General features: G+C 27.4%; 1 protein-coding gene across 4 annotated transcripts in view; it reads left to right on the top strand.

The window, feature by feature from the left end:
• LOC132921562 (frequenin-2) overlaps positions 1-19,486 on the top strand; it is a 117,986-nt gene that overhangs the window by 78,497 nt on the left and 20,003 nt on the right. For all 4 annotated transcript variants that reach the window (XM_060984638.1, XM_060984641.1, XM_060984640.1 and 1 more), the window contains exon 7: positions 15,143-15,231. In XM_060984638.1, coding sequence (XP_060840621.1) covers positions 15,143-15,231 — 89 coding nt within the window. The remainder of the gene's footprint in view (positions 1-15,142; positions 15,232-19,486) is intronic.

Here is a 19,486-nt window from a genome sequence, read left to right as displayed (position 1 = left end):
TTTTTTTTTTTTAATATAACTAAAAGATGAAATCGAGTTATTCCAAAATTCAAAATATAACGAAAAAAAAAAGTGAAAACGACGGTACAAGTTCTACTCGATAACGAACGGCTACATTTGTTGAATTGTGTTCACGACGTTTGCCGTAAATATTAATAATCCTACTGTTGAGATTTTAGTTTTTCTTTCACGTATGCACCACACAAAATATTATAATATTTTAATTTTTTTTTCCGATCGTCGTTCAATAACGCGCGTATATACAGTTTCGTTTTATGAATTTGTAGTTTTTTTTTCGACTAAACAGAATAGATGCACAGATTTACGATACGTATGTTGGAAAACGAAATAATTAATATTAATCCACAAATTTGAATGGTTTAAACATTAAACATTTTATGTGTAACCATTAGTCGTCGGGCCGCAGCTCGGTGGTAATTGCTTCATTTAATATTAACGGTACAGGAGTTGGCTTTATTTATGAACCACGTCAGCAGAGGCTATGGATCATAATTGTTGTTTCATCAGTATTTTATTTTATTTTTCGTCCGCCTACCCGCAAAACAACCATTGATTATATAAACAAACAAGATGGCTTATGAAAACTCTGTTGTGTATTTTTATTTTCTTTACGCGCACCGACTTTGTCCGAGCCGTGTTTGCGACATTGTGTACGTGTGTGTGTGTGACTTCCTGCGTTTTTATAAGTATCTCGTTGGTACGGCACACCGTGAGATGTTCGAATGCAGCTGCGGTAATTTTGGCTGTAAAATACGGTTTCCGGAAATGTTTGGGAAGGCCGAATTTCGCCTCAACTAGGTCAAAAGGAAATTTGTGAAATAAGCCCTAACTTGCCTGACATGGACAATATACATTTAACACGGTATACGTGGAAATAAAGTTTTCGGGATTTAAGGACTAATTTATGTAGGTACTTGCTTATTATAATCGAATTGTAAACCGTTAATGGTATCAACTGCCGTACATAAATATTAAATTAAAGTGGGGCAATAATTAGGCATGGAAAATAATAAAGTCACCAAAACACTAAAGTACACTCTGTGTTATACCCCCAAATAGCAATCCAGTTTGATAGCTTATAATTTATAAGTATTTACAATGTAAATAATAAAACATTCTGAAGAATATATTTGTTTTCGACGGCAGATCTATGCTCTCATTTCTTATGTCACTTCTTTTTAGTTAATTTATGCAATACATATATAATTTGTTACTATGTATTGTTTACTCTTAAAATATTTACTTTTCGGTCGAAAAGTTGTAGAGATGCTTCTTATTTCATATAAACTCTAAATGATTCTAAATAATTATCTATTGATTTGATGTCCATTATATATATTAAAACATAATTTTAGTATATAAAATTGAAAACAAAATTTGTTTTAAAAAAATAAATAGAAGAAATATTATATAACAATTGATATTATACATATTTTATATTAAAAATGATCGGTAATATAATTATCTTACCGAACATGTCGCAATGATGGTAGTGGGTTAAAGTATTAAATACGTTTTTAAGTTATAAAAAGAGAAAAATACAACACAAAAATACCTAAAGAAATCGATCGTTTTTCTATGATACAATTGTGCAGCAAAACAAAATATGTTTAAATTCAATTCAATATTATGTAGGTATTCGTAAAACGCACTCGTATTTTACATCATCCTCAGTAAGTATCTAAATAAATATATATATATATGCGTGAGGAGGTGATGTTCTTCCAAAAACAGGAGACAGGATCTTTTCTATTTAGGGAAATGACGTTTACCGATACTCCGTAGTAAACCACCCGGATGATGGGTTTTTATATTATCATTATAATATAGTAAATTAATTCGGCGAGTTTTATCTCCCTCAGTCTTTAAAATATGTAATTATGCATATGTAATACATCATTCGCCGTCTTGCATCGATGAGTACAAAATATAATACTATATGCGATGTTTACAATATATTATTACATTATTATTTATTTTAGTGGCATAATAAAAACGATGCACTAGTTGCATCAAACTCGAGCACCACTAAAGACGTTAGATGAATGTTAAAAAAAAAATACAACTAGAATACTTTCAGAGGCACTCAGATGACATTTATTTTAAATTTGCTTTTATTTTGCTGTTTAGTTAAGTTATGAAGCATTAAAATACAACTATGAACTAGTTTTATCATAATAACTAAACATGTACTGACCAGAATGGGAATGTTGATATTATACAACGTACAAATACCGCAAGCAGTGCAAACAGTTGCAAACTCATTCAACTCGGAAATAATTAAAACTTCTTTTACCCCGGAACTCGAAGTCCACCGGTGCCTGAAAAAACTTTTAAGTGTTTCAAAAATCAAAATAACTCTAAATCTAAAGAATTGAAAAAGGTTTTTGAGCTTTTATCGTTTCAAATATTGACTTCCCAAAAAATGTAAATCATACTTTAATTGTTCAGCGTTTATAGACTAAACAGTGTCGCATAATATATTTTATGTACTATGCATATATTTTATATGCAGTTAATTGTAAAATTATGCCTCTAAACAGTCTAAACTACTCGTGTCTTGTGTATTTGTTTGAATTGTAATATTTATAAACATTCTGCAGCTCATCATGATCAATAATTTATAATTATAAACCTATACAGTAGATATAATATACAATATACATAGTATATTAGCTAACTAAATGTAACAATCCCCAACGTCATGTTTATTTGCTATCGCTATTCGCGCAGTTACTCCGTGTTTTATACAAACAATACATCGATAGTAGAAATAAAACGAGTGGATGTTTTAGGGACACTATAGTGGATTAACAGTTGGGACGAGCTCTTTGACGTGCACGAATGTACTACGAGTAATATTGTTTACAGTAGTAATAGTATTAACCAATAAATGAGTGACTAGCTACCACAAGCTGAAAAGGCGGACGTAGTTAGACGAGTGATGGCGCTTCTGAATGGTAAACACAGTCAATAATAATATAGTAGCTATATATTCCATTTTCCGCAATAATTGCATACTATTAAGCTATACATTCTTGGTATATTGCGCAGTGAACGATGAATAAAATGATCACAAGTCCTGCCAAATCTTAGACTACAAAATCAATAGTAGCTGGTCCAGAAACAGGAGATGCCTACGTGGGTTAAAATATTGCGAACTTAACACAGTATATAGCTAGGTAATATAATATGATGAGCATATACTCCGACGTAAAATGCTCGTATCAAATGTTAGATTCATATCTTTGTAATCTTAATAAGACGACCTATGAATACATTTAATTATAATCTGAAAAAATCACGAACAATGTGCATCGTAATAAATTATTATGATAAATAAACAATTTTATTAAATTGTGTATACAATCAAAATATTAATATGATGATTTTATTGTATCACAAATTAATATTTTTTTAACGTAAGTATACCTATGAAAAGAATGTTATAATAGACGATAAATACAGGTGGATATTCAGACTTATTTTAAACGATATAAATGTACTTCAATTACGTCGTGGGAGTACATTTGACTTACGTTATTGTTTTTTTTTTTCAAATAATATTGATGATTTAAGTTTTAAAAAAGATTTTCTATAGTTCAATAAATAATAATAATAGAAAAAATGTTGATCCCATGCTAGTACACATTGTGGTAAACTATACTTGGCAAATTCAAATGGGATTTAAGAATCAGAATTACATTTCTAAAAATATTTGACTTCTTTTATTCGGAGGATTTCTGGATCTGGATAAGCGAATTTATTTTCTATTTCTAGCGCACATTTTTGTGATTTAAAATGTTCCGGGTGATTTGTCATAAATCATAATCTATCTTCGCCGACTGGTTGATACTAAAAAATAAACTGATATAAAAAAAAATATATAATATTATTAAATGAAAAATATATTTTGTAATTCCTTGGTGTGTAGTACCGTTATTATTATATACGCGTATCACGAGGAAATGAATAAAATGTCAAATATTGCGCAAGCCAATGATTAATGGTAATATAATAAGTACCTACATACACACAGTTATTGTTTGATAAATAAAGTACATTTTAAATATTGGAACTCATAATTAATGTAATTAACAATTTCTGAAAATAAAATATTAATTAACTTAGGTTTTACGGATTCTATAAGGACGAAAATAATTATACTGGTGCGTACTATATGCAGTATGTGTACATCACCGTGCGCGCCGTGCACGTATTTTTATAATACAACGTAGTCGGCCCTTGTGATGCCTATATCACAATAGACGACTCGAAACTATAAAACCAATTTAAAAATATATGTACAATAATAACTTATATTTTAATAAAAAAAAATCATATGGTAAGCAATTATAAAAATGAAACATGTATGAACTATAATTATTATGTATTTTAAACAAAACTAAAAAAAAGATATATGTAGATGGTAATAAAAATTAAAAATAACCATATTGCAATATTGGTTAGATATTATTATTCTATTGAGTAAATACTAAAACAACGTTTATAATAAAATATATTGCATTATTGATTTTCCTACTGTGCCTACACCTACTTATTAGAATGAGATAATATTTTACTTATTAAACGGAATTAATACCTAATAATAATATAAAATCTTTTACAATAGATTAGTCTAATCATTAGACGGATATTTTTAAAATTTTTAATCATTGTAAAAATTTAATATAGTATTGTATTCCTTGTAAAAATTAAAATACATATTGATTTTCACATGAATTATGTTTACGAGCAATGGCCTATAATCTATATAAAGAGTTTTGATCTATCTCGTTATTGTGTACAATATACTAGAGAAATCTACTCAAAGACGTACCTAATTAAGGATTTAAAATAAGCCCTCCTGTGGAAAGCAGTATATTATAATATCATCTTAGAGCTATGGGTTTCCTCCATATTCTTGTATGTCAGGCATAGTCTATTAGCGTATTGAATCAATGTAAGCCATAATAAACAAAATTTAATATGGTCCCTATCTGAATGCACAAATTATTACAAACTTATTGAATTACACGGTTTTCACAGATAATTATTGGACGCAGTATACACACATCTTAGGGGTACCGGACTATTAGCTACTATTTTTATTTTTAACGAAATTTAAACAATTTTAAATCAATTGTCTAAGCGTGTTACAACAAGGTTCCTAAGAATAAAAATCGAAATCGTCGAGCAATTTATTCGGCGTCCTTGATCGTACTGAAAACACTAAAATTATTTAAAGCGTCAAATTTGATACTCCTTGTAAACGGTGAATCCAAATAGATTTTATCAAGTGCATTTTCGTACCATTCGGTCGGCCAGTATGAATGAATAAATGTAAAACAGACTTTTACTCTTTAACGAAAATTAACATCGGTTCTCGAATAATTATGCTATTGTGTGCACTGAGTGTTTACGACTCATACGGAGACATAACATGCAGTTTATACGAATGATCGCAAGTAAATTTATGTGCATATTTCAACTTATATGAAGCCCTATTAATTCATCTTTTAACTACGAGTCATGTTCATTAGCTTGCAAATATTCTTCAAGCCGTTATTTTTAGAATTAACGAATCGTACCAAAAATCGGAGTACAATTTTTGTACGACGAAACCGGTATAATAGATATTATACAATATAGCAGTTATCCCAAACGACCGATCGCCCGTACCTACATAATTTCGTTATATAAACCTAAAATTAGTTTGAATTTATGTAATTTGTTTCAAGGCCCTTTACCCAACACGCTGGGCCAGTGGTTCTTAACGTGGGCGGTACCACCAACTAGGGGGGATTTCGGTCTTTCATGGGGACGTTAGTTTAAAGAGGCCGTTGGGTGGGTGGGTGGGTGGGGGGGTTATAGAAAGGTTTCAATTGGAGTAAAATAAAAAAGTTATTATGTTTGTTTATTATATAAACATTGAATTGAGAGTTTTCATTTAAATTTAGAATACTGGTCCATATTCGTATGAGAATTTGTTGATTTGTATTCGGTATTGATAGGGGGGGAGTCCGTCAGTTATCTCGGTGAAGCGGCGCTGAACCGAAAAAAGTTAAGAACCACTGCGAATATAGGCGAATAGTTCGCCCGCGAACGCGATTATAATTCGCTTAAAATTAAACAGCTTGTATTAGACAAATGACCATTCACAATATGTAAAGCGAGCGGATAAAATGCGCCACTGTCCGCAGCCGATCTCGCGCATGCTTAATTTTAGCGAACATTCACACAAGACGGCTAAAATAAAACACGTTGTTTTGACTGGGTCCATATTCATTATTCACATCGTGCCAATGTTTGCGCGCGTTTCGCACGAAGTACCCAATGATGATTTGGCGCGAAGTTTAACCGGATAAAATGTAGTGTGTTTATCTTATGTGTATTTTTCTAAATAAAAATGCATTAAACGATCGGTCATAATATACTCGAAATTTCTTCGTAGTTATTTTATTTTAAGGTTAGGTTATAATAATTAAATCGAATATTGGTAAAACAAAATAATGATATTGTTATAATATCTTGAAAAATGTCAATTAATGGATTGAGCATTTTATTATTATTATTATTATTGTTTGTGCAACGTATTGTATATTTAACGATTGCACATTTAGGATATATATATATATATGATGCGTGAAATACCTGAATATTATTAATTCAAAAACTCTACGCTTCATAATACATTAAGTATTACCTATTTTTCATTACATATGCTTATTGTTGTTTTCGATTTTTACTAAAAGTATAGTTATTAAACAGTATGTATCAATGATTAAAGGCCCAAATACCTATTAATGTAAATAAAGTAGAACCATACTGGTCAGTGATCACTGGGTAGTATTAAATAATTTAAGTTTTTATTTATTTTCTGTTATTAAAAATAATGTGGGCATAATATTATTTTATTATTTGTAATGTGTGAATAGTTATAAATTTATATTGGTAGGTAAACATAAAATATTTACCGTTTTTATGTGTATTTATGTCAGACGACTATTTAAAACAATTGATAAACACTGAATATTAATAAATACTAAATAATAGAAGATTGTTAAATTAGGTTAGTATCATTGTATATCTACGATAAAAAGGAATTGCCAATTGGAAACAGCTTTAGTGTTCTGTCAACGTCTATTTCTAATGATATTTTACTATACATTATTTTATATTGGTAATGTCTGTTACCTGTTAAATTAAATCCATTTTTACCGTATTACCATACTTTATTATTCGTAACCGTTGTATAATTATAATAATTATAGAATATTGAGTCTCTAAAACTTTAAAATTCATACATTTTGTTAATTACCTTCTAATAACTATATAGTCAAATGTTTCATTTCCCTATACAAACTACTATTGCGATCTACAACAGAGTGGTTGCTAGTAAAACTTGTTATCTACCAATCAATTTTTTTTGTTTTTTTTTTTTTATTAATAATAATTTTATAATTTATAAATGTATATGTAACACGCGTGATGTGATTTAATAAGCAATGAAATAGTAAAATAAAAGATAAAAAATTAAAATAGGCAAATACAGGAGGTATACTTGATAAAGTACAAACTATTCCAATGATGGAATTTCATGGCGATTATTTTTGTGAGAATTTATATAAAATAGTGGTGATGAGAAGAATATAATAGTATTTTAAACGGATTTAAATTCGTCGAGGAACTCAATAAGTGATATTTAATTGTTATTTATAGGAGTAGAATTAGGTTTGAATGATTGGTGACCTTCTGTTACATTATCATACGAACGTGGTTTTGTCGGGTTTTCAGTTTTGTTGATTAAGTGGTTCAGGATTGGTGTAGAGTTGGATAGCAATGGTTGTTGACGTTTTTAGGTTGAAATTTTGTTATATTCACCGGCCAGTTGTTTGTATATTACACATAATTTGTAGTTGACAAATGACAGGGTGTGATGGTACTTTGTAGAATGTAGATGGCGCATTTGGCTGCTGGGTGATCTAGTGATTTTACGCAGAAGGTGAACGTATGGTTTTTCAAAACTATAATTAATGTAAGTATATTATTATTATTTTTTATACTTATACAAGTTTATCATCCCTAGAGTCTAAACTCCAGAACATTATTGATAAATAATGATTTATATTTATATAATATATAAATATAGATTATCTCTTGAAAGTTGTTTTGTTTTTCAAATTAGTAGGAGTTACTTAAACTCTACAACTTGTCAAAATTTAAACCTTATATTGTAGTATGGACATATATGCATATTAATCTGTTATTTACATAATGAAATACTTCAAATCCAGAATATGCGCGATATGGTTATTATACGCGAGAAAGAGAGAAAATTAGAGAAAATTCAATTTTCAAATGTCGTTATGCATGCCCGGAATAACTACTCAAAATGCGAATCATAAGCCTAATAATGTTATTCCGTGCATATTAAGGAAGTAACTTTCTACGCGTATGATTCTAAAATTTACTAAACTACTAAAAGATGATTAATGTCTAATGCCAATACAACATTATCTTGCAAAATATAATCATTTAGTACACCGAATTTTGTCTTTATCAACAATTTAAAATAATTCAGTTAAGTTGTGTGAGTCTATAGCGTTCACTATTGCTATATGTGTTCTGTTTTATTAAATATTTATAAATTGCCTTGAGTTTTATAATAAAATATAATATACTTAAAAAGTTGATTAATACATTAATTTTATCACATTATTTTACAATTTATTCAATTTTTGGTTCAAGGTAAAAATAATTGTGTTCGTGAATTGATTATATTAACAACTTCGGAATTAATCAAATTGCAAACGCCGACGTAAAAAGTAATTATTTTTAACAATCTGGCATAATTATTATATGTACTTTTGTCACTGATCTTTTCCATTATCATAATATTTAGAATTGTCATTTGTTAATAAACAACCGCAATTATATTGCAATGTATGGGGGTACCTCTACATAAACAACAAACGCATATCTGTGTGTTTGCTTTTGAACATAATATTATTTTAATCTTACACAGAAACGTAAACAAGGTTAATTGTAGGTAAAGTAATTTAAAATACATATATAGTTATAACATTATGTAGCGTAATTAAGTGTTTTATTACTGCTATTACACGCACGAAAAAATACAAATAATGAACACCATATTTTAATTGTTCCCTATTGGTATTTATATGAACTCGAAACATAGCGATGTATGTTATTTCACACATGGGCACTCAATGAACAATTTATGCGTTTTGAGTCGGTCTCGTTAGTGTCATTTTATCATTGTAACACGATAAAACTCTATGTGATTATTACATTCGACGATGTCAATATATAATGACAAGTAAATCGTTTTTGAATTCGAATACACGATATTAATATATATATATATATATATTATATACATATCAATAAATTTGTATACACACTTTGCTTTCACATTCAAACTTTTAAGGGTGAAATAAAGTTTTCAATTACGATGTACATATATTATTATACTAAAATATACTCTCAACGTCGTTAATCCATAAAACATGAACCTAGTGTGTTTACTTAGTCTTATAATAAACAGAATATAGATTAGGCCGCGAACATCGAACAAGTACCTGCACACAGCGCATCGCGCGGGCGGTATACTTACATATACATAATATATTATAATACACACCTCGATCGACGAAATTACCTTGGCCACAAAAAAACTTTTCTCTGTGTACATGTATACATTATTTTATAATATGCCCATAATATATTATGTACATTGAGATTACATAAAACACCGTAAGACATTAGCTAGGCGCCGCGTTACAAATTTCTGTGCACATAAAAGGAGACAGAGATAAATCGGCACACCGACTTTTGCGGTTTAATTATTTTTCGAATTACCGATGTCCTATAAATTTACTTTAGAGCCGGCCGAGATAATACACGTATAACGTATTTGTGTGTATGACTCTATAGATTTTCGCGGTACTTTCTCCGGTTTCTTTTTTTACTGCGAAGTTTCATTACGCGAAATTAAAAAACTAGCAACCGAGTTTAGAAAGAAAACCATTTATATTGTGCACGAAACACCGCATAATTATTGTAATTCACCGGTCAACTTAAAAGTTAGATTGATACGTAAATGTGTCCAAGAAATTAATGTAAAATGTGGTCGGACAAAGTAGTCGAAGGCTAATGAAGTTTACCATCCTAATACAGTATTTAAAAAACAAGTGATATTAGTAATAAAATATACTATTTATCTCGATTACTTTAATACTTAACTCAGTATACAATTTTAATAATAAAATATAGTTCTATATCCTAAAATATTAATCTAATTAACTTAATTTTGAAATAATTTTATGCATATTGCATATAGCTAGTGAACTATTTTGAATTCATTATATGTGTATTTCATGGTATACCTAGGTATTAAAAATGTTCAACACATTTATGTGAGTGTCCTTCATAAAAAAATTAAAAGAACAATTCGTGCTAGTTTTTTATACGTGAGTATTATTAAAATGATCAATAAATTAATTTCACAACTATCAAGACGTATAATATCATATAATATATAGAACTTCGCTTCATCGTCTGCCCTGCGTATATATATATACATATGTGCGGGTAATCTGTAGACTGATATAACTCAATATAAGTACACGAGAACTGTACATTTTTACATAAGTATTGTACATATTATACACGATGACATAAATATTATTAGCAATGCAATTATTACGATTACCAAATTACACGTGTCATAGATGACCAAGCGGCCATAGTAAACATAATATACTGTTAACAAAATATATGCATACGAAATAATGCATCATGTTAAACTTAACTGATTTTCTATTATGCATTTGAATACAATTGTTCTTAACATAACCTTAATAATTCAGTTTAATAGTTTAGTGTCGGAGTATTCTGCGCGTAAAAGGCATTCAGGTAAACTGCACTCCTATTATTTAAATTACACTTTTTCTAAGGACAATATTATAATATAGTAACTATTGGTTAAATATTCGACGTTTAAACATCAACAATTCAAAATTATTATTAGAATCTATAATAATAAATTGAAAATTTACTCGAATCACAAAAATAAATAAATACAAGTGAAACCCATTATGAAAAAAATACTCTTTTTTTGTTAAAAATCAGAGCTATCGATTTAAAAAATATACAGTACAATTAAATAGAGAATTATTATTGTACCACGTGATCAAAATAACGTATATTATTTCATTTTTTGTTCCCTTCCTTTCTTCCATTACCGTTACACGCAGTGATTTATGAGAGATAATAAAATAAAAATACGAACATTAGGTACCTATTTATATAATATAATATAGTGGGGATGTACTTTATACTGCTATCATATACATTATAACAATATACCAAATATTCAATGTGACGGGTGCAATATTTTATTGAAGAGAAAATATTTTCATTTTTTTTTTTTGCATTTTGTTAAAATACAATAATTTAATATGGTATGCCCTTCGTATAAGATGAAACAACAGTAGATGTAGTTACTAATCAGTATAAACACTTTCTGAAATGCTCTAATAATAACTAAAACATATTTTAATTCAACAATATATTTTAACTAGATTTATGTTGATAACAAAAAATATGAAAATATCGCTAGGTATTTGTTTTACTTTATAGTTCCTACACTGTTTGGAATCCTAATATTTTTAATTCAGAAATATGGTATTAATGATTAATCCTACTATAAATTTAAGACACCGTGATTTGATTCTTTTTCTCAGTTATTATTTATCAAATTTAATGGAGTGGGATATCATTTTTTATAGTTTTAAGTAGGTATGATAAGGAAAATAAATATTAGGGTACCGTATTTTTTATAAACTAGAAAAAAGTAATTTTAAAAATAACTCGAATTTATAGTGGGTACGGAATAAAATGAATATTTTTATTACTTGCTGACTAATAAAACAATAAAATGGATGATCAAAACATTTAAATGTATTCCAATTATAGTTTTTTGTTTTAATTTTAAGTTAAATTTTAATTTGATTAAGTAGGAAGGAAATCGGACTACTAACTCGAGACAATAAAGGTAAAATCAATAATACATGATAATATTATTATTATAGTTAATATAACAAATTTATAACATTCCGAAACTTAAAATTTGCAAACACCCGCACAAAAAAAAACTAAATTGACGGACGTTTTCTTATACAATTAATATTTTGTAATAATTTAAATTAAATACACGCTGTTTAATGTAATATCAAACTTATAAACAACGCACCTATACCTATATTGATAAAATAATCGTGTATATATTTATAAATATAAAATGTATTTTAACACTGGTATAAACATATAATTATAGTCTCCTTGGCAATGAATTTAACGTACTATAAGCTATATTAGATTTGTTGCCAAGGACGGATTTAGGACATGGTTAACAAAGAGCAACCGGTAGGGCGTAGTTTAAATAAGGTGTAACATTATACAAAGATAATAATATAATATTAAACATAATTTACATAATTATTTAATTTATACTAAAAAAAAAAGACGTTTTAACGTTTTTTTAGGTTTTAGAAAAATGTACTTACAACATATGGTCACGAATCAAGACTTCTATGTAGATATTTATAGTAATATTTACCTTATTTAGTTATCCAAATAAATAACGACTTGCATTAACATAAGTTGAAAACGTTCGCCTAATTTGCGCTCTTGTTAATGCAATGTAATATATCAATTAACTAGCTATAATTTAATACATTGGTTGTATCAGTGTTATATCATTTCGTTGTTTTTCGCTATTTGTACTCATTTACATACCAGTGATGACAGAAAAACATGTCGTATTAATCAATGGAATTACAATTGAGGAAGTCTAAAAGAATATTTCTTGTGATCTTCTAAGAAGCACTTGCTAGAATAATGATCGCTTGAAATTATATGAATGATGATTAAAACAATAGAAATCTTTTCTTTGATAATACAATACAGATCGAATAAATTATCAGGGAAAATAGTATTATAATTAAATCGGTTAAATAAAATACTTTTACTTGGCGTTTTTATTTTTTATTTTTATTACACTCTTAGATCTATGTAGTTTTTATCAGTGTAGCTGTACTTGGATTTTTATTTTTGTTTTAACCTAACATAATATAGCTAGCGGGTTTCGTCATTTTTATACAAATATTAACAATCGGCTTTTCAATTTATATAAATACAGTATAGTATATTTTAACACGGTGGACACTGAATATATAAATGTTGATCACCAGTTCTGGTATTATTCGTAGCTTTTCCCTTGATAAGTTACCATATTAGAATTAAAATAACACCACTCGCCATATCGAATTCTCTCTAATATTGAATTTTTGAAATCCAACTTATCATACTCGCAAAAGCCGTTATAAAATTAAATAAATAAAACGTTAAAAAAACCCTTTACATTATTATTTTTTTAATAAAATAAACAATTATTATTAAATAATAAATATTATTACATTTTAGTTGCTTAAATGTGTAAGTGATGTATTGAAATTAACTGTAACTACATAATATGTCGTATAGTGTTCGTACATAACGTTATAGTAAATTACATTTAAAAAATTGAAGAAAGAGAACTGTTATAAAATCCGATAAAGAAAAATTGTTGATTTCGTTTAGCACATTGAACGTGCCTAAAAAAAGATCAACTAGGTAAAATACAAGGTTTTAATTCAAATAATATATAATATATAGGTAATAAAATATATATAATAATATACATAACGATATCGTTGCAAAATGTAGACTACGGGAAAACGCTTGCGTTAAACACGAATACAACATTTTTCCATTCCTACTGCATATATTATTCTCGTTGTTATTGATATTACATTATTATATCGATTGCATAAAACTTTTTACGGAGCACAATGTATAACTGCAATAATGCAATACACGCGTTTGCATTTTTAATTATGTAATGACTGCCGCAATAATGCTCTTCTATAATATTATGATTACGATTATTGTACTGTACGCATCAGATGGTTTTTTTTTTTATGGAGAACTATTGCATTTATAGGATTGTGATATCACGAGGATCGATAATAACACGAGCGTCGTTAGAAACCGCACACTTTTGATAGATTAAAAATCAAGCATTTATTATTAATTGTTATTAAACATGTCGTCGTAAATTTATATAATATAATACGAGTTCTTCAAATTGTAATATTATATTAATTAAAAATAATTCAATTCATATAATACGATAAAATGTTCTAGTAGATTGAAATAGATTTAAATCATATAGCGTTTTCAAATATTTGATCATATTAATTGAATTGTTTATGATTTTGTGATTTAGATTAAATATGAATATACGAGTAATATGATAATCTAGTGTGCTAAACGATAATGCGATTGTGGATAAATGTGTTCGTTATTGATAATTAATATCAGTGTGAGTGGCATTAAACGGTTTGGTTTTGGGAAAACTGTGCAGAAATTATGTATAAAAGTGTGTGGATTTGAACGATGACCTTTTTTTTGAAAGCGCGCGATTATGGGCGACTGTCGTATAACAAATCATGTTATGAGCCTACGAGTGTACGCCGCGATAATTGTACTAAAATAATTTACAGTTGAACGATTTAAATTTTAAATATTGTTCTTCTTTTCTTTGCGTATTTAACACGAATGGTATAATCCATGACTAGCACACGAACTTTGTACATTATATAATCTCCCTGTATGATTTGTCAACTAAGCAAAACACATCAAAGGCATATAATATATATTGTGTATATTTTAAACGAATAGTATACCTGATGTGCCGGGCCTTAGACGAGAGATAGTTGAAACGATTTTCGATTAAATCAGTGTTTCTTCTGTGATGCGTAGTATAACATAATAATACAATTTACTCTTGAAAATTCGAGTCTTTCGATCTTGCGTGTTACACGAACCATAAATTCAAATGTTCTACTACAGTAATGAATTATGGTTAACAATAATGTGTTATTACACATAACATTATACAAACTCGTGAAATAATTTCAAATTATTGTGTGACCAATAGCCATATATAATAAGTAAAAATATTAAAACGGTGTTTAATTTTTTATTTCAGGGGCTTTCCGTCTGTATGATGTCGACAACGACGGTTTTATAACCCGAGACGAGATGTACAACATCGTAGACGCTATATATCAGATGGTGGTGAGTAGGCACCTAGTAAAAAAAAAAAAAAAATGTAGAGAACAGATAAGGCGGCGAGTAGGACATATCTAATATAATGTGTTATATTAAAGCATTTTTATAATGTCCAGACTCGTAAAATATCCAAGTTTTTCATTTTTGGAGTAATGTGTAATATTATTGTACCAACCCTATCTCATCGATATCACGAACAATGGCGATTTTCTTTATTTTTTTCCTTATATTTTTTTTTTACCATTGTCCGCAGTTTCGAAGTGAATGCTTGTAGAAATGAGTGTATATGCGGAAAAGTAACAAAAAAATAAAAAAAACCGTCAGAATCGTTTTCCGCAAAATGTCCCGATTGTTGTTAAAATAAAAAGACAATTTTTGACCGACGAGGAAAATAATACATGAACATCTAATTTCCCATGCGTGTCGTATTTTTTTCCCCCGTCGCTCTCCTCGCGAGGCGACAAAAATTTCAGAAAAATAACCACCCACTACTAAATCAACAAATTCGCCGACATTATTTACATCGTCTAAACATCGCGAATATAATACACGTGTCCCGGGACTTCGCTTTATTCGCTCTGTTTCGACACTGAGTTAATATTTAAAATTAACGTATTCTCGGTGTTGGGCACACTCCGTCCACCAAAATATATGAGCAGTGCCGTCGATAATATTATAATATCGAGTTATAACAGAACACTCGTTGTGAGTCGCGGTGATAATATCAAAGATCACGTCATCGCACAAACGTTTATATAGTGATCGACATAGCTAACGCAACAGGTTGTGCGGGCGCCAAGCACCATCCATCAATCACTTTGAGTAAACTTTCATTTAAGATTTTTTTTTCCCTTTACGGTTATTATTTCGTCACATTCCTGCAATATATAACACTAATACACTACAGTAACCGAACGGCACTTTTGTTGTTGTTGTTGCTGCTGCTGTTATGATTGATGTTTATTGGTTTTAATGAAATAAACAAAACCATTATACAATATTCATTAAAAATTACTTACTATTACGTGTTCTATATTTCAATAATTTGATTAATTTTTATATTTTCTTCACAACATTAAACAAAAATGAGTAAACTAGATGTTTGTTAAAATGTTTAGTCCGCAATACAAGCGACGAATTAAACATAAAAGTAATCATACTTGAGTAATTTTACTAAAAAGACGTAAAATAATGTTTTCATCTTTCTGAGTAATATTAGAGAAAAACCACCCATTATAAAATTTATGAAGAATAATATTTTTGAGGGCATTAAATATCAATTCATCTAAATATTGTCTCAAAGAAATTTCATATTATACATTCACATTCACTTTTTTTTTTAAGCCAGATAATTAGGAAATTAAATGATTAACGGATATGCCAAATTCTCAAAAATATTATTTTCGATAACTTTTGAAATCGTCGATTTTAATCTAAGTTTACTCGAAAATCATAAAAATAACGATTTATATGAATGCGTTGTATCTACGTTGCGCATATAGATCTGAGAGAGAGAGAGAGAGAGCACAAAATATATTTGAAATCCTCTTAAATAATAAAAGTAAAAATAATATTTATTAGCTTATGTATTTTATACTTAATTAGTTAATTCTGTAGAATATTTAAGAGAAATGTAAAATATTCAAGTTTCAAAGAAGTTAATTAAAAACTATTGTTTTGCATATTATGGATATTTATTAATTTGTAATAAAATCTACTTATAAATTACTTTAGAGTTTATAAAATTTACTCCTTAATGATAAAATCAGTGTTTTTTTTTATTCTTGTTTATAAATTAGTTCGAAAAATGTTTACATTTAAATTTCAATTATTTTTACTGAATCGAATAAGATTAGTTTTTTGTTGCAACAATACATAATATTGTCAAATTAAATATTATACATGATGGTTTTATTGTAATTTTTTTTGTTCATAAAATTCTAAATTAAATAATTATTGTTTATTAAAACAAAAATTATAACTATATTTAAGATATATTCTATAAATAGGAACTAAGTACTTTTATATAAAATGAAAAAGAGATTCCACATTATTATTAATGTATATTTATAGGTTAGATGTATTATAGGATATTAATACTTTAATGCCAGAAATAAATTATACATTTCGCTGAGGTATACCATTTTGTCATTATTACTGATAGATATAATATAATAACATCGGCGACCTAAGTATTGAATAAATTAATAAATTAAAACTATAGGTGTATAATTACGTACAACTGATCTTTTAATTTTTTATCATCAAATCGCATATTAATAATATGTTATTATTATTTGTTACCTTGTGTGGTATTTATTTATCCTACGGATGACGACACAACTAGAATACAACTTTTATTACTAATTAAATGATTAATATAATAACACGATAAATATAAATAATGATCATTGTATGCTTAAAATAATATGAATTGATAATAATTTAGTTATTTTAAGTAGGTATTCTATTATTTATTGTTGTTTGACTTTTGTATTGCATTATTTGTTTTCCTTACTGTAGAATGATATTTACGTATTAGAATCTTATCAGTTAGCAAGGTAAACTAAACAGTCGATTTTCGAATGTTCGTCTGTTCAAGATATTATAGCAAACAATTATACAAGTGGTGTGACGGTAAAATATTTTTGAAGTGTATACATGTATGTATTGGAAGGAATACTCAAATTTAAACTAATACATTTTTATCATCCTGTTTAATTTCGAATTCACCAACAAATCTAATATTATTTTACGGAAATTTCACAAATATAATATACGTATATGACTATCACTATTTGATTATATATATTTTGTATACAGTCATAATTAATTTTGTATAGAAGATTTATATTATTATTTTTTTAAATTTCATAATATTTACAAACTTATACTACTGTCTACTATCACTTATAAATACTGTGGATAAATATAACCTATACAGGTACATAATGCATGTATTTGTGTTAATTAATAATTTAGTAGGTAGTACATTATGTTGCCATTTTAAATGTCACGTTTATATACTCATATGTTGAGAATTATGAAATGCAGTTAATTTATTTAGATTAATTCATGATAATTAAAAATAACAGTATCCGGCTAAAATAATTAAAACAATGAACGTTTTATACTTTTCCTAATGAAACTAATACACATAATTGTTGATTATTTGCTATTGATTTATTGTAATAAATTTAAAATTTGGACAATTAACTGTTATTGTATAGTTTTTCATTTAATTTTAACAATACTATAAATAGAAAACAATTAAGTACATTTTATACATAAGTTAAACTAACATTATTGATTTAATTGTTTTAAATTTATTTTAGATATAACAATATGTGTTCAATATATTTGTTTATAAGTCTTAAAATACAATTTTATTGGATTTTCTTGTAAAAATTACATAAAAAAATATACTAAATATAATTTCCAAGATAATAATATTTTGTTAAAAAGTGCATGTGACTTTTTCATTTTATCTTCCGTATAGTCTTCTTGGCACATTAAATAATGTTTGATAGGATATTATGTTCGTGATTGTATATGTATACAGCATTAACTTTGAAATAAAATGGAATATACAGGGTGATTCGTCAAATATGCTTATACCCTTATAATTTTATTTAATAATAAATTTATTTAAATTCTGATTTTTGAAATTTTAATAATTCTGAATTTTTATATTTTCAAATACTTAAATTGTATATACAATTAAAGTAGGTAGTACCCTATGGCAACACAATATCATTTTCAAATGAGAGGCACATTTTTTATTGTTAGTTATTAGATGATTTTTAAATTTCGAAATGTTCAAAATTTCAAATCAATGTTTAAACGAGTATGTATCGAATTTACTTGAATTTGTGTAATACAAATAATAAAACTATAGTAATGTATCTGAATGATTGAGAATTATGATGATTTGAAAATTAAAATAATTAATATTGATCTTTCGACATTTATAATATGTAAACAAAATCTTAATACTCGTATAATAAAATATATAAGCTCCATTAAATTTTATATTACTTGTATTTTATATTTTTTTAAAACACTATAAAGGACTATTACCCTTGGTAAATATACATTAATAATACATTTTAATAAAGTCATAATCCATTCGTTCAAATTTTGATTTACATATATACATCAATGTTTACGAAAACATCTGCTTAATATTTTATAGTAAAATTGTTGATTCTTAAAAAAAAAATAATAAGTTTATATCATTACATAGTACATAATGATACTT

This window comes from Rhopalosiphum padi, chromosome 2 (genome assembly GCF_020882245.1).
Source record: "Rhopalosiphum padi isolate XX-2018 chromosome 2, ASM2088224v1, whole genome shotgun sequence".
NCBI lineage: Eukaryota > Metazoa > Arthropoda > Insecta > Hemiptera > Aphididae > Rhopalosiphum > Rhopalosiphum padi.
This window is presented reverse-complemented; position numbering and strand designations above follow the sequence as displayed.